The sequence below is a fragment of the Aspergillus steynii genome (assembly GCF_002849105.1).
Source record: "Aspergillus steynii IBT 23096 chromosome Unknown P170scaffold_7, whole genome shotgun sequence".
Taxonomy (NCBI): domain Eukaryota; kingdom Fungi; phylum Ascomycota; class Eurotiomycetes; order Eurotiales; family Aspergillaceae; genus Aspergillus; species Aspergillus steynii.
Window position 1 is genome coordinate 790,628 of NW_020194404.1, and position 25,207 is coordinate 815,834.

A 25,207-nucleotide genomic window follows, 5' to 3' on the forward strand; every position below is an offset into this window, starting at 1 on the left:
TAACCGTGTGGGTCTATGATGTCGTAGCCGTAAGAGTATGAGTGACATCTTGACGCATGTACAATACAGACAGAGTAAACTATTAAACACAACCCTACAACCCTCAGCCAACCCAGCCCCGTCTTAGAGCTAATCACCCACAACACTTCGTCACCGCCGTCGCATCATTCCTAGACCAGTCACCTCAGTTAGCCCACCACTTTCCAACCCAAAGACAGAAGATGAAGTAAAAGGGACATACTCAAACCCATTCCCCCCAATCTCCTCCCACGAAAACATCATCGCCCCCAGAAACGCCCCGATGAAAATACATATGATGATGTACCCGTTGAAATACATCGCCAGCAGCATCACGAAGTAGGCCACCGCGAACTGCACCATATGCAACAGGGCCCGGATCGTCTGTTCGATGGGCGTGGGGCGGATGCCTCTCTTCCCTTCTCCTCTTCCTCCTTTGAAACCTGTTGCTAGTGCTGATGTTGGTACTGATACTGGTGCTGGGGTTTTCGAAGGTCCAGCATCGTTATCGTTATCGTTATCATTGTTGTTGGAGCTGGATGAACAGCACGTTTCCTCCGCAGGTCCAGCACCTGGCTTTGTACTTGTGAGTGTGGCGGGGTCAAGATCGAGGTATTTCGCGCGGAGTCTTGCGCGGTTGATGATGAAGGCGTCGTATTCGCGACCTAGTCGGCGGAGAAACTCGAGGGCCATGACGAGTACGATGACGCCGATGCAGGAGCCTGCGAACATGCCTTTTGATGTGATGTGCCAGGAGGAGGAGAGGAAGCCTGTTTTGGGGGTTGGTGTTAGTGTGAAGGAGGGAGGAGGGAGGTGGTATAGAAGGTAATGGTAAGAGGGACGTACATGCGTCGATGGTGTTCCAGTTCCAGAGCATCTAGATTTGAGGGTTGGTTAGCACTGACGGGTATACTTTGCTATCTCGTGTCTGTCTGGTCTGTAGGGGGAAAGGAAATATATACATGGTCATGGTATAGAAAGGTAAGTGATGACTTACTGATATCTGACAGCTCCCTCCCATATCGTGGTCCATGCCGCCCATGTCCATGTCCATGTCCATTGATGTACCTGTGCTCATGGGAGCCGTGGCAGTCCCTGTCGAGCTCATGCTCATGGACATGCTCATTGTGTGGTCCATGTGGTTCATTTTGTTGTCTGGGTTTATTCAGGGTCGAAGGATGAATCAGACGATTGAATGTGTGAAAGGCATATAAATAGTATGGCCCAGACACAGACACCATCAAAACAAGAAGAGAAACAGACGAAAAGAACAATCTACCTTTTAAGTAGCTAGCTATCTCAACGCATGGATCATACGTCGCCGAAATTATGCTCGAATGGCCTCACGACAAGGAACTAAACGCGGTACCTGAGTCTGCAGGAGCAAACGGTGTATCACAGTCCGATCACTCGCTGAGAATCTCCTGCCTATTAGGTCGTGATTGTTACTCACTCCGAACTAAAGAACCAGACACGAGAGACTCCGCTGCCAGACTAAGATGCATTGGCCAATCGACGGCGGCTGCTGCGAGCGGAATTGAGCACATTTCTCGTCCGACTTTACCCTCTTCGGGTGCTTGGTAGGGGTCTGTTTTTCTGAGGTTGGGGTTGTTTTTTATTTGTCTGGAATCTGTTTGATTTGGTTTGGTTTGGTTCTTGGGGTGTTGTTGAGAAATAGGTACTTTGTATTCTGCGGTGACAGCGAATTACTTCGGCACAGCGCCTTCTTGCGGCCTTGCCCTTTAGCGATCTGGTGCGTGGAAACTGGAGATCAGCGTTTCCTACTCTGACAGATCCTCTCGGGCTGTACCTCGCCACCTTTCCGCCCTGACAACTCGCCTAAGAACGTATTCAAAGCATTTTCTGGTAAATCATTCATCATGGCTTTAGTCTGTTTCAGGTCAGTAGATGTTTTACCTCCAACTAGTAAGGGTTCTTACATTTAGGGAACTTCGACCCCATATGCATCTGTAGAAACCGAGGCCTGTGAGTGGGCTTTGTACTCTTTTTGAAGAGTCTATCGACTAGACATCAGCGCCTGCGAAAGGTGGCATCCGAACACACTATTGAAGGATTTTTATATCGTCCCAAATTTAGCAGACATCACACCAAGACAGAAATAAGTCAAATGGTAGTATCTGTGCTTGAAAAATCACGGACTACACTTTATATAAATGGAGCCGCGGTTCAGGACTCCTGGTATCTTAATCTTCTACTCAAAAATATTACAAGCTACAGGATGGCTCCTTCCACAGAAGACTCCCTGAAAGGTGACCTACCTATGATAGAGCAAGGCAGGTATAACCTAACATTTTCGGTGGTGTCTAGCATCGAGCGGTCATTCCACCTCTGAGCCTATGTTCAATGACACGGCCAGTACCGATTTGATTCCTATAACCCACCGCCCTACGGCTCTAAGTTATCTCCCCAATTCCAGACAGCCGAGCATGTTGATGAAGAAAACCATGGCAACAAAACTCCTACTACAGACAACATCCATATCGAGCTACTTGAAGCTGTCGAGCCTTACGGATGCATGTCTAACGATCTCAGTTGCCATTCGACAGGTGCTATCATTCGTGCTGTATTCGTCTCCAGAGAAGGGATAAATGGTGAGAAGGAGTTTCTGGTCTGAAGACTTGAATGGATTTCGGAAGAAGAACTTCAGGCAATACCAGAACTAAGCGATCAGTACACCCACGTTTGTAAGAAGGCCCGGTCTTCCTCCGTTTCCTCTCGCGAATCCCTGTCCAAGAAATCTCGATCATGTTGAAAAGATGCTATGTCTCGCGTTCCCATATCGACTTCAATCGATCCAGGTCACCAGACACCCATCCCCGTGCTAGCATAAAGTTGACCACTTTAAAGCTGGTAATGTTAGCTGGTACTGTGCGTATAACTGTTTCATGGATACTCACGCCCAAGAGATAAAATCGTCTGACTCTGGCACCTCAATATGTCTCTGTGTATAGATAGCGGCGCTAACATCGGCAAAAGGGGGGCAATACCATGTAGCATAAAATGCTACACATTGACTATTCAAGTTGTAGGACTCTTCTAGCTTCCAATTGATAGACGAGCGGTTTAGTGTGAATTCCGGAGAGGCAGATAAGGTACAGTCCTCCAAGTGAACAAATAAAAACCAAAATAAACAATTCTGGTCATTATCCTGTTTTCGTTCAATGGTGATTGATAGGAGTTGCTTATTGAATCTCATAAGTTCAAGGCTGTTGAATTGACTTTTTAGCAAACCTGACGATGCGGCCATGAGAGCAAAGATATCCTCGGAATCTAGTTACAAATTGTGAAAAAGCAGGAGCAGACGGCTTTATATGAGACAGAGCTCGAATTAACATCAAACATAGCTTCCTGCAGAGATAATAGCCTCGTAACGCTTCTCCTGTAAGAAGGTGAAAAGATCGTTGCCACGCCCGTCACCTAGATCAAGAAAGCCATTCCTACCAAAATTCCAGAAATTAAGGTAGCTATCATCTATCAATAAGAGCACGTCTCGATGAACAGGATCAACTCACATCCAATAAACACAACGACAGGTTTCACTCTGCTTCAAATGACTCGGAAACCACACATTTGCAGATAAGTGTTGTACCGAGCATTCTTTAGCCTCAAAATTACCAGAGTGTGAACGTTCATATATGAAGAGTCGTCATAGTATCGAAGTTCCTGATTCTCGGGAGAAATATTGATGCTCTTTCTATTTTCAGCGAGCGTCATAGTCCAGTGTGCCTTGCACGTAGGCACTGAAATAAGTCTCGCCTCGACTGACACCCTAGACCAATTGAAGCCATACTTTCCCTCCAGGTATTTTTGCTCATCGTTGGGTACCAGTCGGGTCAGCAGGCTTCGAGGCAAGGCGCAGGTGTTAAAGAATGAGCGTGGCCAGAGCGTAGACTTGGGTCCGATTGTGGCACCATAATCGCCGACTATCAGCAAGAATGGTTCGTCTGCCTCTCTATACCTTATCCCATGGCATGCTGTAATGGAGCACAAATGACTGAAAGCTTCTGGTCGGAAAGTGTCACTTGTACCAGGCGTCATAATAAGTAGTGGGTCTTCGATGGCATTCACTATTGAGGAACACATGATGGATAGGCAGTTGTCATCTTTCCTGAAGGGAAAGGTTTTCTTGAAGAAATGCAGAATCTTCGAGGACATTCTTATCCTCTTAATGTTATGAGGTGGTTACTTTTGTTCCTCGAGGGTGGACTGCGATCATGACTTTTCGTCTTCCAATATGGCAATTGAGGACTTCAAAAAGACCTACTTGTTTTTAACAAGTTCATATCTGAACGTGTCTCTACTCATCATAGGTTTTCAGTATGTAATATGCCCATTGTCAAATTTGGTCGCCCAAAACAAGCACAGCCAGCGCCACCGGCGGCAAGATCCCTGTCTAGCTAATTGTATACAATTAGCTAGGTGTGTAAAAGCAAGAAGCTGGGGTGTCTGTTTCAGACCCCTTAATCAGATTTTATGGGTATTCAACTCTATTCCCCTCCTTCTCTCTATCTTGCAACTCACATCGTTTACAATGGAGTCCCTTCAGGAGATTCTGGGAGCCCTGTCCGCGATAAAAAATATACACAAAGTCGACAAAAATACATTGGTCAACCACAAGGATGAGATTGAATCAGTTTTTCAGATCTTGCACTCACTCCTCCATTCCTCCGTCTTCTCACAAAAACCATCAGATCAAGCTGCACTTACTTCACCAGTCAAGAAAGTACCTGATACGGTAACGAGGATCTTGTCATACCTCAACTATGAAAGCACCCTGGAATTCACGAAAACGACTAAAAAAGTCCCCTTGCCAACCATTTCGTCAATAGAAGATCCTCGTGTGATTGACATCATAACAGCGAATGGGAAGCGAACCCAAGGCGACTTCTTTCGAGCTGGGCTTGGTGCACTTTCGCTTGCAGACGATTTCGAGGACTGGGCAGATAAGGAAGATCTTCCCTCAAAGTTACGCAGCATGGTCGACGGTGCAAAGAGGCAAAGGCCTGAGTACTTGGAATACGTACGATCTTGCAAGCGTTTCAGCAATCAGGATCAAGCGCGAAGTTGTATCCGATGCGGAATGAAGCTGAAGTATCTCGAATGGCGGGTTCGAGAATGCCTTGATAATCAGCAACTGGAGCTTGAGACAGCGATTCGCAAATGCACACCTCTCGCATTTGTCTGGCCAACATTCTTTGCTTGGAGTCTCATGGACCGCTGCCGTCTGAAAGATATTCCAGCACTTGCGCACGAGCTTGTTATGACTGATTATTGGAGACTGTTGGCTCGGAACACACACCAATGGATTACTGACCGCCAAAAAGACTACAAAACTGAGGTCACCAGAAGGGACCCTTCTCATACGGTCGAGGTTGCTGGTTATCTCAGTGACCATGTCGAGGCTGATGAAGATATAGCTATCTCGTCTATCGACCATGTGAACGTTGCCGGGTCTCCCGAGCATCTTTCAGAAGCAGGTGTATCCTTAACGGGAATAAACACGTCGCTTAGTAGTTCTTCTTTCGAAACCGGTCAGATAATTTCAGAACCTGATGGAACAAGCAGAGAGCGCAGTCGTAAGAGATGTCGAACACCGGAGGGAATGTCTCAAGGAGAGAACAAACGACACAAGTCTGTCAAGTCAGGAAATCTTGATGTGACGGCTTATCCGACCATCGAAAATGTGACACGACCTGCTGATTCCAATGACCATGCATCAAGGTATCCTGTATCTCTGTCAGCTATCGATACCTCGAGTTCTGCGTCTTTCCCGTCCCTACCAACGGGAACGTCAGTTTTAGTCGACGTTGATATTAACGATCCTGACTGGATACATGATATCCCGCTATCAGTCCTCTTAGGCGAGCCCGAAGCTTCATCCTCTGAACCCAATATTCCTTCAAGTGTGGTGGCAGAGATACCTGAGCCTGTGCAGCTCATGGAAACGTCTGTTTCTGTTGATGTCAATATCCCTGAGTGGATGCAATTTTTTGATTCACAAGCTGCGCACTTGACCCCACAAGGCCTTAGTCTTCCTTCACCCCAGTTAGCTACTGCTGTGAGTGGGTCGATACTGGATCTACAGTGTACCATGGAAAATGAATCGCAATAAGGGCTTCTCAGCGTTTTGGCAAGCCATAGCCTTCAGTCATCCTTCAAATATATACCCGATGTGAATATTTGATTCTTCCCACAAGTCTCACGTTTTTTTCAGCGACATTATTATGAGATCGATGTTGTCGCCCAAGAGCGTTTCTTTTTGAGTGGTATAGTGGCATGGTAAGAGAGGTTTGTCATGTAAAAAGCTCGCTTTTCCGTTCAATGGGATTATGATCTGATGGCCTGTTCCATTTTGGATGATTCCGCCATGCACAAGGTGGAGAACTTTGCAGTTGTATGCCTGCAACACGCGTCAGATCTGTCAGTAAGTAGACTGCTGATTTGTTCCTCAAAAATAAAACTCACTTTGTATCCATTGATACTTAGCTCAGCTGATAATCTCTGGATTTCCTGCTCCAGCTCCTCACTAGAGAATCCCCAGCCACTGCTGGCCTTGCCTTCCTTCTTTGTAGTGTCTTCACCAATAATCCTTTTGATTCTCTCGACAGTTGCCTTTGCTTGGTCTGGGAGCTCGTTGAAAATACCCGGGTTTGAGTCATCTTGCGCCATTATAGTTGATAGCCGACGTGACTCTATCGCGAACTTGAAAGTCTCTACTGGAGGGGAAAGGAGCCTTGTGAATGAGGGGTCAGCAGGGTTGTTGTCGGCCTAATCGAATGTCACGTGAGACTGACTGAAACCCAAATGGGTAGACAAGGGGTACGATTTTACAGCCTTACCGCCTTCTGTCTCAGGTCATTATGCCACCCCCTAGATATAAAGGTCTCGCGCACCTCCTTCTTGAAGACTCGCTGCTAAGTCTTCAAACATGACCACGGATCCAGTGCTCGCTCAATGCTATCATCTGAATTGGCTGCCCGGTCGTAAAATCCATTTCCGCGGCACGAACACATATTGGAGAATTGACGAAATCCTTACAGAGAAGATTCGAACACATGACGAATCCAGAGGAACTATTGAAGAGTTAACAGGCGTTTGCAGAGCAACCCAGATCAATGGTTCAGCTAATTGGGAGGAAGCTATCGTCAAGATCAAGCAGCAGTACGGGCCAAACCGTGGAAGTACGAATAAAGCTACTAATTGAAATAGGCTCTCCCCATGGGATGACGGAAGTAACGATATCAGCTCAGAAGCGTACCGCGAGATCGAAAATCTCCAAAAGCTAACAGAAAACCACTGCACAAGTACGCCTACTCTTATCGACGCCATCGCTTTTGATCAAGATCCTACGATGTATCTTCCAGGTGGTTATCTCGTGTTTATTCTTATGGAGAAAGTCCCGGGCCAAGATCTTGGCCATTTCAACAGTTTACCCTCAGAACAACGAGATGATGCCCGACTTGCCTTTATCAGGGCATTATGGTAGTATATTGTTCTATGACTAGCTCTATCTAGCTGACTGAAAACCTGGTAGGGAGTTTCGCAGCCATGGGTTATATCATCATGACCCTCGCAGACAAAATATTATCTGGGATCGATGCTCGAAAAAATGGTATGTCTGGCCTTCAGCTGGATTGAATCAGTTAACTGTTCTAACCTTCACAGTTATATCATTGATCTTGAAGATGTTGAGGAGTTTGGACTCTCTTTCTCAGGCCTTGATCCTCTGGTGGAGTTCTCTCTATGGACTCTACACGGAAAAGAAGAAAAGTCTCCCGATAACCACCTTGATGATGACCTCATGATCCCACATGAGTGTGAGGACGGGTGGAAGTTTACCTGCTTAGAAGATTTGACCGATTTCCTAATTTCGAGGATCAGATGTTGAACGAGACTGTATGAATCATTTATTAGTTCAAGCGGTGAGCGGGGAATCTTAGGCTCCCCTTTGCGCAATAGAGAGTGTTTTGATGGGCTGCAGAAGTCTCAGAATACGGTAGAATGACCTAATATAGAAGGCGATGGACACTTAAGCCATACAACCAATATTGCCTTCAACATAGAGAAGACACATTAAGAAAGATATAAAAAGGATATATTGCACGTGCCTTATACAGTCTTTCTAAAGCCAAACTAATACCACCGAAGACTTTTTCCATGGATTACTAGTGATTGGTGCTAGACTTGAAGTTTTATTGGTTTATAGCTATTGGAAGGCAGCATTGTTGACGGAAGATTGGTAAGGTACGTAAACAACTGCTTGAACAAACAGACTAGTCGCTCGGTAGGTTGAGATAGACTCGAGCTTAGAATCTTGATTCTCATAAGTATAACACCCGGTTCAAAATAGTTTAGCTATTGTCCCCTTTGATTTTCTCAAAGCTTGTAGAGAGCAGGACTGGACGGCTTTAGGGCTATACGAGAACTTAATATCGTGTCCATCGGACTTACAGGTTGTTGATCTCAAATTATCACCTTAAGAAAGCGAGTCACCAATAGCTAGCTTAAGGTATAAAAGGAACTCTCTATCCTGCTCTGAAGAGCTCTATGACCCATCCCTTGTTTCTTTGCCATTTGCCATACACCATCCCCTTAAACATCTATATAAAGTATCCAGCAAAAGGGTGAAAGGATGAAGATCATTTGCCAGACTTGTCGTGAGCTTGTTGAAGACTCGTTCTCAGACATCGCAGAAAGATCAGGGAAACATTCTTCCGGTACAGGTCTACATGCGATCGACTTTATCGGAGAACTGCGTTATTGGCACAATTTCCGAGATGAAGTTGAACAGGTTCTTGCAGAAATCGAGTGGGATCATTATCAGCATCCGGTAACTGCTCATATAGAAACAGGCGATGTTTACTACAGCGAGCACTTTCTTTGCGGCGCCGAAATCTCGAGCAGCGCCCGCTTTATATCGAATGTTCTAAGCCCGCTTACCGGTGTTGCTAATATCCTCGGATATCCTCTGTACTTCGGCGATTGGACTGTCACTGTGGATAAGTTGAAATGGCCCGTTTTACCTCTAGCCAACGAGCAGGATAAAACATTCACTGGCAAACCGAGCGTCATCACACAGACCGAAGGTCAAAGCAAAAAGCCCGCGAAACCCGAGAGAGGATCAATTCCCGACTACGCCCTAGTTGATGACAAAGGCAAAGCCCGCGCAATTGGGGAAGCCAAGCATCCCTGGGGAACTCTCCCTGGCATGAATATCAATCAAACTCTGAAGGGGGACAAGGAGGGGGAGAAGCATCTCCGAAGGTTTCTCGGTAAGTGACTGCTGCATAGTAGTTATTCGTATATCTCTAATAAGTAACAGGGCAAATAGCAAGAGACATGTGGGCAGCGAATCTTAAGTATGCTTTTATGACTAATTACAGATGGACTGTTGTCCTTCGTCGCGAATTCAGCGATGGAAAGTGGACTCTCAATTATTCTGATGCGATAAAGCATGATTCAAAAGCGCAACATGGAGACGTCACCGCAAGCATTTCAGTGCGCCAATGCATCCTCTTCATCATGATCAAAGTGGCTTCATCCAACCCGGAAGACTGGTCAACTAATGAATCACGGCGTGAACCACTCTCAACTTGGGTTTATATCGCCCCCGACAAGAAGGAAGGCGCGGAGAAACCAACAAGTTCTAACCTCTATCTGGCACGAGTTCAAGGTGAACGCGGTTTGTTTTCGGAAGGCTCACTTGCTTCGGCCGACAATGATTCATCTGGGAAGGGATTTGCTGCTGGCAAAGCAATAGAGCTTACTCTGCCGCACCGCTCACTTTCCACCGCTCAGATCAACTCATCGGATCAAGAAAAAGAGCCTATGGATGCCACGCAGGAAAGAGCCAAGGGCAAAGGGAGGGCAAGTGAAAGTACTGATAAAGGTAGCTCTAAGGCCACAGGGTCCACAGGGAGTCTCCGAAGGTGAGATCAAATGGGCTCAAGAACAGTGCAAGAGATGATGAAAGCCATGCTCGGGTTGAGCAATACTCATGCTATTCAACATAGCCTTCTGATCGTGCTGTGGTCGCTGCTTTGTTTTTCCTTTCTATCATTCGGCGGTTTTAACTGGCTTGTCTTCCTTTTATTTTTTTTTTAGCCGATTGATCTATATTATAGTTGAGCTGAATGGTTATTCTCAAAATTTACTGGACGTTATATCATGTGCCTCGGTTTGGTGGAGCCTGCATAAATGTGTCAATCAACAAGCCATTCCGGTGGCATAGCATTGAGCCTGTGAAGTTCCATCTCCCAGTGACAGATTGTAAAGACCCATGCTTGCCGGAGTATAAGAGGAATTCACCCAGGCTATTCAAGTCCTGAACAAGCGAAGTTTGAGCCTTTGCAAGTGGTGAAAAGCAGTCAATCAGTAATTGTGGGCTTCGCCACTGCTGAGAGCCAACAGAACACGAGTAAGGTGTTAATTTGACAACTGTTATAGACCGATTGTGAATGTACTGCAAGCGGGCCACCAACTGCTCTGCTAGCTATACCAGCCTTGAATTCTCGGCCGTGTTTTTCGAAGACCTCTTCAAGAGATCATCTGCCCTATTAACTTGGATCAGTTTAAGTATTTACTGCTCCCGATCGTAATTACTGCCACAAGACATAACCATGAGGATATATCCCTTATAATACTAGTCATACTAGTAGTGAGATAGTGAGAAAAGCCAACACCGAATTGCACTCTCTGGGTATAAACATAATGCTTTTGATGACCAGCCCAAACAGACCTTCATAGACAAAACTATAGCCGGTTCGACCCCTTAATCACCCCCTCCAAGATCTCCCGGATCTGCTTGCACCCGTCAATCCCCACGGCCAGCATCGTCTCCACATACGTGCAGTGCACTTTCGAGTCCATGTTCAGCATCGTCACCTTCATATCCTCGTCATCGTCCATCGCGTTCTCCCCCACCGGCACAGACGTCGTGGTCCCCACCGTCAGGAACGGCAGCTCCTGCTCCTCTGGCAGCGACAGATCCAGCAGCGGATCGAGGAAGTCGTTGCGCGGATCGCGCGGCGTGGACGCACTCCCGCTCATCCCGGCCGTGCAGCCACAGAGCAGACCCGGCATCGGGATGCCAGCGTCCACCAGCGCCAGCGTGCAGGCGTTGATCGCCGCCGCCAGGAGCGAGCCGTCGGCGGACAGAACCGAGACGTGGATGCTGATCGTGCTGTGCGGGTACAGGTAGGTATGAAGATGCGATTGGAAGGCCGACCGGAGCGTTGTCGCAATGCGCGAGGATTGTCTAGTTAATTCGTCAGTAACTTCCCTTTCTCATGACCTCCCCTTCCAAAGACCGAAGAGCCTCTTACTTGTCGCTGCCTCCTGCCCTTCTCCGGCGATCAACCCCCGCGAACCCGGCCACGTTGACGTCCACCTCGACGACCGCCCCTGAGGACCCGGCAGCGCCGCCGGTGGCATCGCCGCGACGGCCCTCCGCGGGCCCGTGTACCGAGCACATGATGGCCGTGTTGCCCATCGCCATGTACGAGGATCCGGAGCTGGCGGGGTTCGTGGAGATCTGCGCCTGCAGCAGGCGGAGTTCGTTCCAGCGACGGCCGTCCAGGCGCAGCTTGGTCAGAGGATATGTGGTCGATGTATCGAGAGGCATTTTATCGTAGATTTGAATTCAATTGTTGAAGAAAGGTGAAGGTGAAGGAGGAGAGATGAGTCCCCGCACGGCGCGGCGAGTTTTTTAAGAAAGATTCTGGCGGAAGGTGGATGGCTGGGATCGCGATCGCAGGTGAAAATAAAACCGATGGTTGACTTTCAATCAGTAAAGAGCTGAGGCGGATTGAAACACGCCGTGGTGGAAGACAGAGTCAAGAGGAGGTGAAGACACAAAGCGGCGTTGCGGCGACAAAATCATTTTGCAGCTCTTTTCCCCGTCGGGCCCGTCGCCTTACTTCATCCCGCCTCCGCATCTCTCGCTCGTTTGCCTTCGTCCACCACAACGACCACGAACGTGAATGAACGGCTGTTCATCCAGCTGACATGGGGTCAGGATGGGAGCTCGAAGACACGGACGCGACGACGGTCGATTCCGACGATGACGATCTCGACGCTGCGCCGACCAATCCTCGGCCTGCTAGAAGTACGCATCTCTTCTCCGCATTCACTGCGAGATGGTCACTAACGTCTACGCGGTCAGATCCCAGTCGCACATCCTTGACAGAGAACGCAACGCCACCTCCGTCCACCGAAGCCCTTACCCCGGTTAAACAGACCTCCTCTCCTGATAAGAAAACACGAACCCCGATAGTGGACCTAGAAGCGCCTAGCTCGAGCGACGACATCTCCTTAAACGATGGCGAAGCCGCCTACAACGAGTTCAAGAACCGCAAATCGCTCAAGCGCAAACGCAGCTCCGCGAGCGCGCGCAAGGGCAAAACACCCCGAATGGCCGACCCAAACTCCTTCGTCGGCAGACGGCCCAGACGAGACGCAAAGACGCGACCCACGCGGCCCTGGAGGGAATACGGCGAGGAGTTCCACTCCGACGATGACCTGATGGAGTATACGCTTCCCGACTACCTGCAGAAACGGCGGGAGAAATTCGACCGCCGAACAGAGCATCTCAAGCAGTCGGGGTTGAAGCTGCCGCCGGACTACGACGAGGTGGAATTCTCCGACGACGAGAGGCTGGAGTTTTTGAAGGAAAAGCCGGCATTCAAGGATATCAAGCCCTGCAGCCCGTATAAAGATATCACGCTGCCGTACTCGCTCGGGCTGATTCCCGCGCCGATCGCGCAGTGGCTGCGTCAGTATCAGGTGGACGGCGCGGCGTTCCTGCATGAGCTGTTTGTCTACCAGAAGGGCGGGATCCTGGGCGACGATATGGGTCTGGGGAAGACCGTGCAGGTCATTGCGTTCCTGACTGCGGCGTATGGCAAGACGGGCGATGAGCGGGATGCAAAGCGCATGCGGAAGCTCCGACGAAGTGGCCAGGATGTGTGGTATCCTCGAACGCTGATCGTGTGCCCGGGCACCCTGATCAAGAACTGGATGGCGGAGTTCTCGCGCTGGGGCTGGTGGCATTTTGAGGCGTATCATGGGGAAAACAAGGAGCTGGCCCTCCAAGCCGCGCGGTCTGGACGGCTCGAGGTCCTGATTACGACGTACGGCACCTACCTGCACAACAAGGACGCTGTGAACATGGTCGACTGGGACTGCGTGATTGCGGATGAGTGCCATACGATTAAAGAGCGGAGCTCAGAGACCACGAAAGCGATGAACGTGGTCAATGCCCTTTGCCGGATTGGGTTGACGGGCACTGCCATCCAGAACAAGTACGAGGAGCTCTGGACGTTACTCAACTGGACGAATCCTGGCCGGCTGGGCCCCGTAACGGCCTGGAAGAAAACAGTCTCGGACCCTCTGCGGATCGGACAATCCCATGACGCTACGGTCCACCAGCTCAGCAGGGCTCGGAAAACGGCAAAGAAACTGGTGGAAAACCTGCTGCCCCAGTTCTTCCTGCGGCGAATGAAGACATTGATTGCCGGCCAGCTTCCGAAGAAAATCGATCGGGTTGTCTTCTGTCCGCTGACAGATACTCAGGCGGACGCCTACGCCAACCTCCTGAGCAGCGACATGGTCGACTACATCAAGACCGCCTCGGAAGCGTGCGACTGCGGTTCAGGCAAGAAGGCGGGCTGGTGCTGTCGGCAGTATTTGCCTTCTGGAATCCGCTGGCAGAACTATGTGTTTCCTGCGATCGCCGTGCTGCAGAAACTGAGCAATCACCTGGCCATTCTGATTCCGCAGGGAGTGGACTCCAACGAAAAGCAGGACAAAGACAGGGACATGCTGGAGATTGCGGTGCCGGACCAGTGGGAGCAGCTGTACCGCACTCGAGACTCGATCGTCAACTACGCCAACCCCGAGTTCTGCGGCAAATGGAAGGTGCTTCGCCGTCTGCTCAAGTGGTGGCACGCCAATGGCGACAAGGTCCTGGTCTTCTCGCACAGCGTGCGGCTGCTGAAGATGCTGCAGATGCTGTTCCACTACACGAGCTACAACGTCAGCTACCTCGACGGATCCATGAGCTACGAGGAACGGGCCAAAGCCGTGGATGAATTCAACTCGGACCCCCGACAGTTCGTCTTCCTCATCTCCACGCGATCCGGCGGCGTCGGCCTGAACATCACCTCCGCCAACAAAGTCGTCGTCGTCGACCCCAACTGGAACCCGTCGCACGACCTCCAGGCGCAAGACCGAGCCTACCGCATTGGCCAGTCGCGAGACGTCGAGGTTTTCCGGCTCATCTCCGCCGGCACCATCGAGGAGATCGTGTACGCGCGCCAGATCTACAAGCAGCAGCAGGCGAACATCGGCTACAACGCCAGCTCCGAGCGCCGCTACTTCAAAGGCGTGCAGGAGAAAAAGGACCAAAAGGGCGAGATCTTCGGCCTGTCCAACCTCTTCGAGTACCAGAACAACAACATCGTCCTCCGCGACATCGTCAACAAGACCAACGTCGCTGAAAGCCGCGCCGGCGTGCAGGTCATGGACATCGACATCGACACAGATGAAGACCACCCCCAGCACCCAGACGACCTGTCTGACTCCAAACCCCGCACTAAAAACCAAGACGACGAAGTCATGTCCCAACTCGCCGCCATGATCCGCGGCGACCCCGACTCCACCTCCACCTCAACCACCAACACCAGCAACCCCATCGCCCGCACCCAAAAGCACGACCCCATCCAAGCCATCCTCACCGGCGCCGGCGTCGAATACACACACCTGAACAACGAAGTCATCGGCTCCTCAAAAGTCGAGGAGCGCCTGAGCCGTCGCGCCCAGATGGCCGGCGAAAGCAGCGGCGTCGCCGGCGACGAGCACGTCTTTCACGACGGAGACGGAGGCGCCTCGCAAGAAAGCCAGGCCGCTGCCTTCGCGCAGACGACGAAGGACGGCCATCCAGTTCGCTTCCGCCACCGGCCGCCGGAGGATGTCATGAAGCGCCAGTTCTGCAGCATGGCGAGACGGTTTGGGTTTCCGAGCGCGACGGAGTTTGCGCTCGTGGTGGAGGGCATGACGCAGGCGCAGAGGCGCGCTTGTTTGGAGAGGTGGTATCGCGAGAGGAGGGAGGTTGTTCTTGGGGGTTAGGTTTGGTTTTCATTTTCGTCTTTTCTTATTTGTTTGGAGTTGGTTGGTGGGTTGGTTGGTTTGTATAGTTTGATTTGATTGATACCCCTAGTGTTATAATTGATTTGGGATATTGGTTTAGGATAGGATATAGCTGAGTTAAAATGGTAAACTGGCAAATAAGATTGGCTATTGGGGATGGTGTTTACTTCTTATCTACCTAGGTAGGTAGTGAATTGAGTTTATAGATGAATATTGGTATTGTCGTGTTTGTGTCGTATATAACAGAAGGGAGTGGTGTTAATATGGATGAGTGAAAAGGTTGATCTCATTGTACTCCATCAATGGAGTGAATAGAAATTCGGACGATAGCTACAGTCTAGTACATGGTATAGTAACAAAGATTATACGATTATATCATTCCGTTGTCTAGATTAAAGCATAATAAGGATTCTCATCGCTCATTCAAACAAGACGTAGACAGAACATCTCCAGCTACAGCCACGCCAACGTCCACAACGCCGGCAGATTCGGCCACTTCTCCTGCCACGCGGCCAGAATCTCCGGCACCTTCTCGTCGAAGCTCTTCCGGGCGTCGCCGGCGCCGTTCTCCCAGCCCTCGACGCCATTGGCCTTGCGCTCCTGCGCGGCCGCCTCGTTCAGCCGATTGGCGAGTTCCAGGATGGCCTTGCCACCCACCAGCGCCTCCTCGTGGTTATCCTTGATGTCGACGTTGAAGACATGCACGGGGCGGTTCAGCGACGAGCCCTTGTTCATGAGGTCGTCGACGACGGCGTCCCAGCAGCGTTCCTCGCAGGTGATGATGACGTCGACGACGCCGCCCTCGGTGCCGATGGCGCCGCGGTCGCCCTTGGAGATGTGGTCGACGCGCGGCATGCCGGGCACCCAGTCCTGGAAGCGCTCGGGGCCCCATTTCAGGTTGCGGTTGCGCTCCAGCATGTTCAGCAGGCCGTTGTTGCGGTACAGGCGCTCGTCTTTGCCCTGCAGCTCGTCGTACATCTGTGCGTACGAGGTCGAGTTGAAGCTGTAGACGTTGGGCTGCGTGATGGATGGGCCCGGGAGACGCACGAGCGAGCCCGTCCCGAACGAGATCACCGGGAAGGGCGACGGCGCCGTCGAGAGTCGGAGGTGGGCTTCCATCGACCGGTTCTGGTTGGATGCGCAGACCGTGCAGAAGCGGAGTTTGTAGGAGTCGGACTCCGTCGGGGATGTGTTGCCCTTCTGCGGCCCTGACCCCGACTCGCTCCCCTCCTCCTGCGGCCCGGTTGTCATCGTCGAGGACGTGTTGGTGGTCGAGGACGCAGGCTCTGGAGGGGGAGGGGGAGGTGGTGGGGGGTCGGGGGTCGCAGTGCCGGCACTGGACAGTCTGGGATCATAGGCCATGATGGGTTGGTTTGTTTATAGAATAGATTAAATCAGATGGGAAGGGAGATAAAGGATTTAAGTTATTTATTTTAAGAGAAAAAATAGAATCAAGGAGGCTTGAAGCTTTGTTCACTACTAGGTCCCTGTGATGACTGATGGGCAGATTAGCAAGACTGCACGTCGCTAGATCTGACACGATGAAATAAAACAAGGCCATTGCAAAGGGTTCAGAAAGATGAAAAGCGTATATAAAATTTTATCCGCATGATGTAGCTCGGACAGCTCCAATAAAAGAGATCATCATAAGAATGGCAGGGCAGCAGGCAGCAAGGGGGAGGGAGTAACGGAATGGCTTACCTTGAACGAGCCTCGCATTATCTGCGACCGAACTAGCGAAGAGAAAGCGGCCAGCGTGAGAGTGAAGACGAGGGCCGCAGCCCGAAGAGCAAAAGAAGCAGAAGTTTTGCTGTTTCTTTGTGTTCGCCGGCGGCTTTTTGTTCGGCCGCTGACTCAGCGTGCTGACTAAGGCTTGGTCTACTCTACTAGTACTGATACTAACTAGTACTCGACGACTCGACTATCGGACCACTACTGACTTGGCAACTCTCGCCGTCCGCCGGCCTCTAGTGTCTATCCCTCTCACCGGCTTCGATTTGGGGCGTGCTCTTGTTCTGCGCATTTCTTGGATCTCAGATCCTGCCCCAATTGGTCGCATCATGACGTGGCTTTCTGCACCGCATCCGCTAGCGAGATCACGAGGATGAGAGTGCAACCCTCCCATTTCATCATCTCGACGGTGACTCTATCCATAAATGATCCGACGCTCCTGGACGATTTCTCCAACTTGCATCAACCCGGAACTCTGCGACGCTGATAAAGACTCGACAAAGACTTGACAAAGCCCGCGATCCCTTGACAACACTGCATCGAGGCCATACAAAGAATCTCAAGATGAAAGCGGCCTTAATAGTGGTGGACATGCAGGAGGACTTCTGTCCCCCGGTAAGTACCACCGCACCGGTAGCATCTAAAACCCCGTTAGCACAACTCACTAACAATTGCAGAATGGATCCCTCGCCGTCCATGGAGCGCGCGTTATCACCCCCATCATCAACTCCCTCCTGGCGCATCCCGGCTTTGCGACGCGCGTGGCATCCCTAGACAACCACCCCCCGAACCACATCTCCTTCGCCAGCAACCACCCCGAAGCCAACACCACGAACGGCTTCATCAACATGGCTAACCCGGCGCCCGGCAAAGAACACGAAACCAAGCCCCAGCAGCTCTGGCCCGTACACTGCGTCCAAGGGACGAAAGGCGCCGAGCTCATCCCCGAGATCGATGCCCGCAAGATCGACCGGTACGTGCGGAAGGGCATGTTCAGTGAGGTGGAGATGTACTCGGCGTTTGCGGACGCGTTCGGCAATACCGACCCCGAGGTGACGGGCAAGTCGGTGGACATGAACCTAGCGTCTTATCTGGCGGAGCAGGGCGTAACGCGCGTGTTCACGGTCGGGGTGGCGGGCGACTTCTGCGTCAAGAACACGGCCATCGACGCGGCGAAGGCCGGGTTCCGGAGCTATTTCGTCGAGGATGCGACGCGGTGCGTGGATGCCGGGGCGGGCTGGGAGACGGCGCAGAGGGAGTTGAAGGCGGCGGGCGTGTCGATTGTTCGGTCGGATGGGCCGGAGCTGTCGTTTTTGACTCGTTAATCGGGTTCGTGTCCTGTTCGGTAGCTCGTATAGGTTCTATAATGAGATACATCACGGTGGTTCATATTACCGTCCAGCTAAGGACTAAATAACGGTGCTAACGCATTAGCCGCCGCCACATTGCTTGGATGCTGCAGGGAGACCCTCGACCCAAGACAAAGACTCAATCTATTCAGATTCATATATTCAATACGACGTTTGGCTCCAGTCAGAAATCCCCCATCCGGTTCTCCACTCCCCCTTCCTTCGGCCTCGACCAGGAATGCAGGACAATCGCTACTCGAACGGTCACTGGCGCAGCGGGTCCTTTGATGACGATCGCAACCAGCGTTGGTCGTCCTCCGACTTGGGCTGCCATTCATTCAATCAATCCCTTCCTTACGGCGTGCTATGTTATTAATTCCTCCCCTGTCCCTTTGAACGGAGGAACCACCGCCCTTTTTGCCCGTCCAGCTTCAGCTCCAGAACCAGTCCTCCCTGCCCGCCATGCTCAACGCCCCCGAACTCTCCACGCCGAACCGCGGGACTGAACTGTCAACCGCACCGCTCCCATACTGGCTGGTCAACGTCCCCCCCGCCGACCGGCCCACCCACTGCCCCAACTTTCTCCGCGACATCTGTCAGAAAAACATCGAGATCCTGTCGACGCCTGACGAGCAATACTGCCGACAGCCATGGGAGCTGGTCAAGGAGATCGTGCGTACGTATGTCCATGCCTTACGGAGGAGTACCTATACTCTATAGTGTCAATCGCTGACGATCCTCGTCCTAGGAACCAATCGCATCGATCGATTCCAGCGCGTGCCGAGTGACTTGAGAAAGTACCTGGAATACAAGGAGCGCATTGTGGCCTCGTACGGGTCCATCCTGCGGTTCATCATCAAGGAGCGACTGCGCTGGGGCGAGGGAACGGCCGAGGATCTGAAGCCGAAGGGGCGGCCGTTCGAGCTGGATGGTTCGTGTTCATCTTCTGTCTCCTGGATGTGGTGGATTGTGACGTGACTGGTTAACGGATTGGATAGAGGACATCAAGATCTTATATAACGACTGGCCGTACGGCATCGAAGAGGGCGTCGTGCACCTGGTGGTGTGGACCAAGTTCGAGCTGGAGGACGACCCGGCCACCGACGACTTGACGCCGCGCGCGCGACGAGAAATCGACGACTACGTGACCCGGATGTTTCGGTCGAGGGTGCCGTCCGATCAGGTCAGTCTACATCCCATCCTGGAGAGAGGGAGAGTCGCTAATGATCGCAGGTGATTTGGTTCAAGAACTGGAAGTCGTTAAAGTCGGTGATGGCGGTCGAGCACTTCCACGTCATGCTGTACAAGCCCGATCCGGGATTTCTGCGGGAGATCACGCAGGGCGACGAGCCGTTGATTGCGAGGCTGGGTCGGAGTAATCTGTGATGTTTCTGGGGTCAATTAGAGTAGTTAGTTAGACAGCGAGAGCAAGGGGTATGGCGTTATCTGTATTGAGATTCCCTTTCGGTCTGCGTTCTTCCATTCCCAGCCCAGTCGGCAGCATACCTATAGAAACCTCCTCCAGCTCGGATGATATCACCGCGACGTCTCCCATCGAAACATCCCTGACGCCTCCCCACTTGCCAAGCCGGCTTTGCCCCTCCTGCTCAGCGATCGGTGAACTGACGATGCTGCCGTGTCAACTCCCTCGTGTCCCGAGCCCTCCGTGGCCGCATCCAGATCCTGTCGACCGCGACCAGATGCCGGAGCGATGTGGAGGGGCCCTGGAGGAGGCCCAAGGAGGATCGACATGAGGGGAAGGGATTATCTTCCGCTTTTTGGCACCGTCGACAGGCTGAGGCAGAGACCGGGCAGTTGAGACCGGGTGTCAGGGGAATCCACTGCCACATATAAATAGGTGGGCCGTGGAATCCACCGGATGATCAAATTTCTCTGTCCTTCTGCCTGCCTGGTCGTATTGATTGATATAAATAAAGACATTCCTTCGCGTCTGACCGTTCCTTTGCTGTCTCCTAGAGTGTGTACGCAGTAGTATCAGGTGATGCCCTCGCATTCGGTCGTGGATTCCCAACTGCAGCTTCGATCTCCCAACGCGACTTTCTCTTGAACCAGACACCTACGCTGTCCTGTCCAGCCCAGTGCATCTCTCGAAATGATCATGCCCTCGATTGCGGTGCCGCATATTCGACGACGGTCGTCGGTCGCCAGTCCCGCGAGTGAGTGACGGCCAATGAGGGGCGGCAGCGGCCCCTCTTCATTCCTGCCTTTCGTCTCCCACGTCATTTCTCTCTCTTCCTCTCTCTCTCTTTCGATTTTCCTTCTTCTCTCTCCCTGCTGCCTGTCCTCCCTCTCCCCTCCTCTCTACACATCTCGACTCCCATCGCTCTCTCCCCTCATCTCCCCCCTTGTCCCTCTCTTCCGCCCCATCATGTCCGCTGACTGGGGCTCGTTTTTCAATTCCTCAGGCACCCGTTCCTCTCTCGATGAACCCAAGAACGGGTCCGTGAGCGGCGATGACGAGGTCGTCGAACCCGACCAGGGAAATGGTATGCCTCTCCGATCTACCTGTATCTGTCGATCCCGATCTCGTGGCTAAATCGGACTCAGTCCTCACGCACATCATCTCTCAGCTGCGACCGGGCGCCGACCTGAGCCGCGTAGTGCTGCCAACTTTTATTCTCGAACCGCGATCGATGCTGGAGCGGATCACCAAGTGAGCTCCGACGCGCAACAAAATCCGGATGGCAACTAATCCATCTTTCTAGCTTCATGGCCCATCCGGAAACCCTCCTTCCCATGTCCACCATCGATGACCCGCTAGAACGCTTCGTCTCCGTAGTCAAATTCTACCTGAGCGGATGGCACATCAAACCTCCGTACGTCATGCCCGGACCGGAAGAGTGACCCCGCCATGCTGATTTTCTTCTGTTCTTCAGTGGTGTGAAGAAACCATTGAACCCCGTCCTCGGAGAGACCTTCACTTGTTACTGGGACTATCCCGACGGTACCCGCGGATATTACGTCGCCGAGCAGACCTCCCACCATCCGCCCAAGTCGAGTTATTTCTTCATGGCTCCCGAGCATAACATCCGAATCGACGGAACTCTCAAACCCCGCAGCAAGTTTCTCGGCAACTCCGCGGCCAGCATGATGGAGGGCATCGCGATCCTGCGACTCTTGAACCGCGGGGAGAATAAGGACAAGGGCGAACGATAGTACGTTTCGCGATGCTCGGTGATGAATATGGCGCTGACGAACATAGCATCTTGACGCAACCGAATATGTACGCCCGCGGTATCCTGTTCGGAAAGATGAAGTATGAGCTCGGCGATCACAGTTACGTCAGATGTCCGGAGAACAACCTGGTGGCCGATCTGGAATTCAAAACCAAGGGCTACTTCTCCGGTACCTATAACGCCATCGGCGGCACGATCAAGAACGAGAAGACGGGCGAGGTATACTACGAGCTGTCTGGGCTATGGAACGGAGAGATGCACATCAAGAACGTTCAGGTATTTTGTTTTCCAGGATTTCTTGCGGACCTCCTCTGACCGAATATAGACGAACCAAAAAGATCTCCTGTTCAACGCCACCCACGCGAAACATACTCCCCCGTTAGCCCGGCCGATCGAAGAACAGGGCGAGCGCGAGTCGCAGCGTCTATGGCAGAGTACCGCCAAGGCGGTCGTCGCCATGAACCACGAACTAGCCACCGACGAGAAGACGAAGATCGAGGATCGTCAGCGAGAGGAAGCGGCCAAGCGGGCCGAGGATGGCGTGGAATGGCAGCCGAAGCTGTTCCATCGCGTGCAAGGAGGGCCGGGTGGTGCGGACGAGGGAGAAGAAGATCTGGACTGGATCATCAATGCCCGAGTGTAAGTCTGCAGTTTCGTACCCATCTCGCTAGGAGGCAACTAACTAGAATCTTAGCGACCCGCACAACCCCGAAGGCGCACACCAGCAGATCTTGTCCATCGCGCCCATTCTCCCAGGTCAGACAGAGCCCTCCCAGTTTCACATTCCGCCTCACAAGCAGAAGGAGGAACACGAAGCGCCCTCGGGTGAGCCTGAGGCCGCGCCGGAAACGGCCCAGCCCAATCCCCCTAAGGACGAAGAACCCGTGGAGCGCAAAGATTCGCGCACGGCCGGTTTCGATGAGTACGTGGACGCCACGGATAAGCCTAAGCCCTGAGCGCCAGGCCCGGAAGACTAGCTTGTCCATGGTATCTGCAGTCGACCGCATATCAGCTGGAACAACAAAAATATAGAAAAGGGGAGACAGAAGAGGGAAAAGAATCAAAAGAAAAGAAACAAAAACACTGGAATGGTAGAGCTAGGTCCCTCGGTCATGAAAGCGTAGTTTGCCGACGCAGAGGTCCAGCCAACGTCGCCATTTCCACGATTGAATGATACGATTGACTGACAGACAGGCTGACTTGGCTGAACACCGGACCTTTTTCAACCATTCATCTTTTGGACGTCAGGGGATTTCCAGGGTCTCCCCTTCCGTCTAAGATTTCAACATGTTCTTAGGCTGAGCCTTTCACATTTTTCGACCGCTTTGCGCACACCTCCATAACCATCAGCGCCTGTACTGGATACCCGATTGAATTTCATTCGTGACTTTGATATCAACACCTACCCCGATTACTTATCATCCATGGGGTTGAACACATAAGGGGGCAGACCCGGGAACCGGTGATATAGGTGAACCTTTTTTCTTTTCTTGGGAATTAATTATAAATATCAATAATGTTTCTTCATATTGGTTTGTACAATGGATAGTCAGGATGCAGTCATGTGCTTAGGAGGGATGGAAATAGACCTAATTCAGGTTATTGGTATATTGATCTGTATTATTTTACCTTGGACTGAGTATGTTATAAGTGTTTATATCTGATTCTACAGTATAGTATTGTATAATACGGATAGATCGATCAAATGTACAAACAAAATTCGGGATATCACAGACCACGAAGTCGACAGAAAGAGGTATTCACAACGATGCGAGAAATCAGACCCATGTCACCCCATCCCTCCTATCCAAGGGACTCCTATCAACGCCAACCAAAACTAAGTACCCAACCAACCAACACCTTTTATGAACGATGTAAAGAGAAAACAAATCAAAACAACACCAGGCCTAATACCAAATCATCTCATGATAAAACCAGACACGCAGAGAGATAGTAAGAGAGATTCAGAGAGAGAAAGAGAGAGGAAGGAGGGAGGCTAGGAAGAGGTATACAGCTCCCCCTTGGCCGCCATCCCCCTCTCCAACTCCCTCCGGCGACTAAACCTGCCCTCGCGCTCCTCGCGCTCCTCATCCATCAGGGCGATCTCCTCCTCGATCTCGCGCTCCGTGTCCTCGCGCAGACCCAGGATATCGGGCGGGATGAAGCTCATCTGCACGCTGGGGGCGCCCTCGATGTAGCGCAGCTGCTCGCGGATCGACTCGAGGAGGTGGTTGAGGTAGGGGCGGGGGTTCTTATTCTCGAGCTTGCGCATCTCGCTGAGCGGCGGGAAGAGCGAGTAGTCGGGGCCGAAGTGGTTGCGGAAGAAGACGTCGTCCGGGATGTGCGGGTCGATGTGGTCCTGGGCGTCGATGAGGATGGAGGTTTCGTGGGCCCAGGCGCGGGAGACGTTGCGGGGCGTGTAGCCGCCGCCGCCGACGACGAGGAGCGGCAGGTTGAAGGTCTTGACGAAGGCGACGCAGGCGCCGTGGGCGGCGACGTTGAGGTTGAAGCAGCCGAGGCGGTCACAGCCGAGGGAGTCGGCGCCGCACTGCAGGACGATGGCGCCGGGGCGGTAGACGTCGACGCAGGCGCCGACGACGTCGCGGAAGAGCTGGATGTAGGAGTCGTCGTCGATGCCGTCGTGGAGGGGCACGTTGACGGCGTGGTGGGCGCCGGGGTTCAAGGGGTGGGTGGGGCCCGTGGCGTCGAGGGCGCCGGTGCCCGGGAAGAAGTTGTCCTTGTCGTACTTGTGGAAGGAGACGGTGAGGACGCGGTCGGTGGACCAGAACGCCTGCTCGACGCCGTCGCCGTGGTGCACGTCGATGTCGATGTACATGACGCGCGGGTGGAGGCGGAGGAGCTGCAGGATGCCGAGGACGATGTCGTTAACGTAGCAGAAGCCGCTGGCCTCGGCCTTTTTGGCGTGGTGCAGGCCGCCCGACCAGTTGACTGCGATCTCGGACTGGTTGTTGCAGAGCTTGCGGGCGGCGTCGATGGTGCCGCCGGCGTAGAGCGAGCAGTAGTCGTAGAGGCCGTCGAAAATGGGGCAGTCGTCGCCGAAGTTGAACCGCGCCACGTTCTCGCTCTGCTCCGCCTTCTCCATGTCGCCGGGCATCACCTGGCGCAGGAAGTCGAGGTAGTCGGTCTTGTGGAAGTCCGCGAGCTCTTCGTAGGTGGCCGACCGCGCGAGGTAGAGGTCCATGGCGTGGTGCATGCCGTACGCCATCACCAGCTGCTTGGTGAGCGTGAGCCGCCACGGTTTCATGGGATGCGACTGCCCGAAGTGGTGCAGCTCCACGGCCGGATTGGCGTGCCAGGACACGCGGTAGCCCTTGGGCCGCGCGATGCCATTGTGTTGGCGTTCGGAGGCGACTTTGCGGTCGAGACTGAGCGTGGAGGAGGCGGGCGGAGGGGCGTATTCTTGTACAATGGCGGAGCGGGCCATGTTGTGAGGGGGACGAGGGAGGAGAAGGAATTTGCGGATTAGACGTGTGCTCGTTGGACTAGAATGTCATGCTTGGGAGAAATCCGCGAGGAGAGTGGAGGTTGGGAAGGTTGAAGACGAAGGTGAAAGTTGAAGGCGAAGTCGAAGTGGAGGTGAAGAGGCGAAAGAGGAAAAGCGGGAAGAAATGGAAATGCCGAGTCAGCGGTTGACAGGGATTAACGGATTAGCTCGCAGCAGAACTTGGACCTCTTCAATTATGATCAAGTGTTCAATTGCAACAACGATTGGAACTACAGAAT

The 25,207-nt window shown here is 52.3% G+C and overlaps 12 protein-coding genes across 12 annotated transcripts; 6 read left to right on the forward strand and 6 right to left on the reverse strand.

Moving 5' to 3' along the window:
- Positions 1-133: 133 nt before the first annotated feature.
- P170DRAFT_449244 (high-affinity Cu transporter CTR3) lies at positions 134-1,072 on the reverse strand (the record flags this gene model as incomplete). Its single annotated transcript, XM_024851028.1, has 4 exons — positions 134-170; positions 242-788; positions 865-895; positions 1,016-1,072. The coding sequence occupies 4 exons, from the start codon at positions 1,070-1,072 to the stop codon at positions 134-136; spliced, it is 672 nt and encodes a 223-aa protein (XP_024700871.1).
- A 2,178-nt stretch (positions 1,073-3,250) lies between these two features.
- P170DRAFT_439316 (uncharacterized protein) lies at positions 3,251-4,115 on the reverse strand. Its single transcript, XM_024849810.1, has 2 exons — positions 3,552-4,115; positions 3,251-3,503 (listed from the first exon to the last, which is right to left on the reverse strand). The coding sequence occupies exon 1, from the start codon at positions 4,075-4,077 to the stop codon at positions 3,586-3,588; it is 492 nt and encodes a 163-aa protein (XP_024700872.1). The 5' UTR covers positions 4,078-4,115; the 3' UTR covers positions 3,251-3,503; positions 3,552-3,585.
- A 455-nt stretch (positions 4,116-4,570) lies between these two features.
- Positions 4,571-6,151, forward strand: P170DRAFT_478527 (uncharacterized protein; the record flags this gene model as incomplete). Its single annotated transcript, XM_024853568.1, has 1 exon — positions 4,571-6,151. The coding sequence occupies one exon, from the start codon at positions 4,571-4,573 to the stop codon at positions 6,149-6,151; it is 1,581 nt and encodes a 526-aa protein (XP_024700873.1).
- Positions 6,152-6,238: 87 nt separating this feature from the next.
- P170DRAFT_478528 (uncharacterized protein) lies at positions 6,239-6,708 on the reverse strand (the record flags this gene model as incomplete). The annotated part of the gene is made up of 2 exons (XM_024853569.1): positions 6,239-6,439; positions 6,505-6,708. The coding sequence occupies 2 exons, from the start codon at positions 6,706-6,708 to the stop codon at positions 6,239-6,241; spliced, it is 405 nt and encodes a 134-aa protein (XP_024700874.1).
- A 200-nt stretch (positions 6,709-6,908) lies between these two features.
- On the forward strand, positions 6,909-8,008 carry P170DRAFT_439318 (uncharacterized protein). The gene is made up of 4 exons (XM_024849811.1): positions 6,909-7,200; positions 7,249-7,521; positions 7,574-7,651; positions 7,705-8,008. The coding sequence occupies exons 1-4, from the start codon at positions 6,968-6,970 to the stop codon at positions 7,925-7,927; spliced, it is 807 nt and encodes a 268-aa protein (XP_024700875.1). The 5' UTR covers positions 6,909-6,967; the 3' UTR covers positions 7,928-8,008.
- A 2,698-nt stretch (positions 8,009-10,706) lies between these two features.
- On the reverse strand, positions 10,707-12,052 carry P170DRAFT_413890 (exosome non-catalytic core subunit SKI6). Its single transcript, XM_024846996.1, has 2 exons — positions 11,364-12,052; positions 10,707-11,296 (listed from the first exon to the last, which is right to left on the reverse strand). Exons 1-2 carry the CDS (start codon positions 11,660-11,662, stop codon positions 10,792-10,794), a joined length of 804 nt encoding a protein of 267 aa, XP_024700876.1. The 5' UTR covers positions 11,663-12,052; the 3' UTR covers positions 10,707-10,791.
- Positions 12,046-15,165, forward strand: P170DRAFT_449246 (putative DNA excision repair protein (Rad26L); the record flags this gene model as incomplete). The annotated part of the gene is made up of 2 exons (XM_024851029.1): positions 12,046-12,145; positions 12,227-15,165. The coding sequence occupies 2 exons, from the start codon at positions 12,046-12,048 to the stop codon at positions 15,163-15,165; spliced, it is 3,039 nt and encodes a 1,012-aa protein (XP_024700877.1).
- A 383-nt stretch (positions 15,166-15,548) lies between these two features.
- ssuA (RNA polymerase II subunit A C-terminal domain phosphatase) lies at positions 15,549-16,981 on the reverse strand. The gene is made up of 2 exons (XM_024849812.1): positions 16,888-16,981; positions 15,549-16,682 (listed from the first exon to the last, which is right to left on the reverse strand). The coding sequence occupies exon 2, from the start codon at positions 16,546-16,548 to the stop codon at positions 15,640-15,642; it is 909 nt and encodes a 302-aa protein (XP_024700878.1). The 5' UTR covers positions 16,549-16,682; positions 16,888-16,981; the 3' UTR covers positions 15,549-15,639.
- Positions 16,982-17,481: 500 nt separating this feature from the next.
- Positions 17,482-18,242, forward strand: P170DRAFT_449248 (nicotinamidase; the record flags this gene model as incomplete). Its single annotated transcript, XM_024851030.1, has 2 exons — positions 17,482-17,532; positions 17,595-18,242. 2 exons carry the CDS (start codon positions 17,482-17,484, stop codon positions 18,240-18,242), a joined length of 699 nt encoding a protein of 232 aa, XP_024700879.1.
- Positions 18,243-18,321: 79 nt separating this feature from the next.
- On the forward strand, positions 18,322-19,763 carry P170DRAFT_246760 (GIG1 family protein). Its single transcript, XM_024842994.1, has 4 exons — positions 18,322-18,942; positions 19,015-19,197; positions 19,265-19,449; positions 19,500-19,763. The coding sequence occupies exons 1-4, from the start codon at positions 18,729-18,731 to the stop codon at positions 19,650-19,652; spliced, it is 735 nt and encodes a 244-aa protein (XP_024700880.1). The 5' UTR covers positions 18,322-18,728; the 3' UTR covers positions 19,653-19,763.
- An 892-nt stretch (positions 19,764-20,655) lies between these two features.
- On the forward strand, positions 20,656-22,419 carry P170DRAFT_428809 (OSBP family protein; the record flags this gene model as incomplete). The annotated part of the gene is made up of 7 exons (XM_024847859.1): positions 20,656-20,773; positions 20,835-20,940; positions 20,993-21,103; positions 21,164-21,442; positions 21,490-21,739; positions 21,789-22,102; positions 22,158-22,419. The coding sequence occupies 7 exons, from the start codon at positions 20,656-20,658 to the stop codon at positions 22,417-22,419; spliced, it is 1,440 nt and encodes a 479-aa protein (XP_024700881.1).
- Positions 22,420-23,127: 708 nt separating this feature from the next.
- Positions 23,128-25,132, reverse strand: hosA (histone deacetylase HOS2). The gene has a single exon (XM_024849813.1). It carries the CDS (start codon positions 24,906-24,908, stop codon positions 23,460-23,462), a length of 1,449 nt encoding a protein of 482 aa, XP_024700882.1. The 5' UTR covers positions 24,909-25,132; the 3' UTR covers positions 23,128-23,459.
- Between the last annotated feature and the right edge of the window lie 75 nt (positions 25,133-25,207).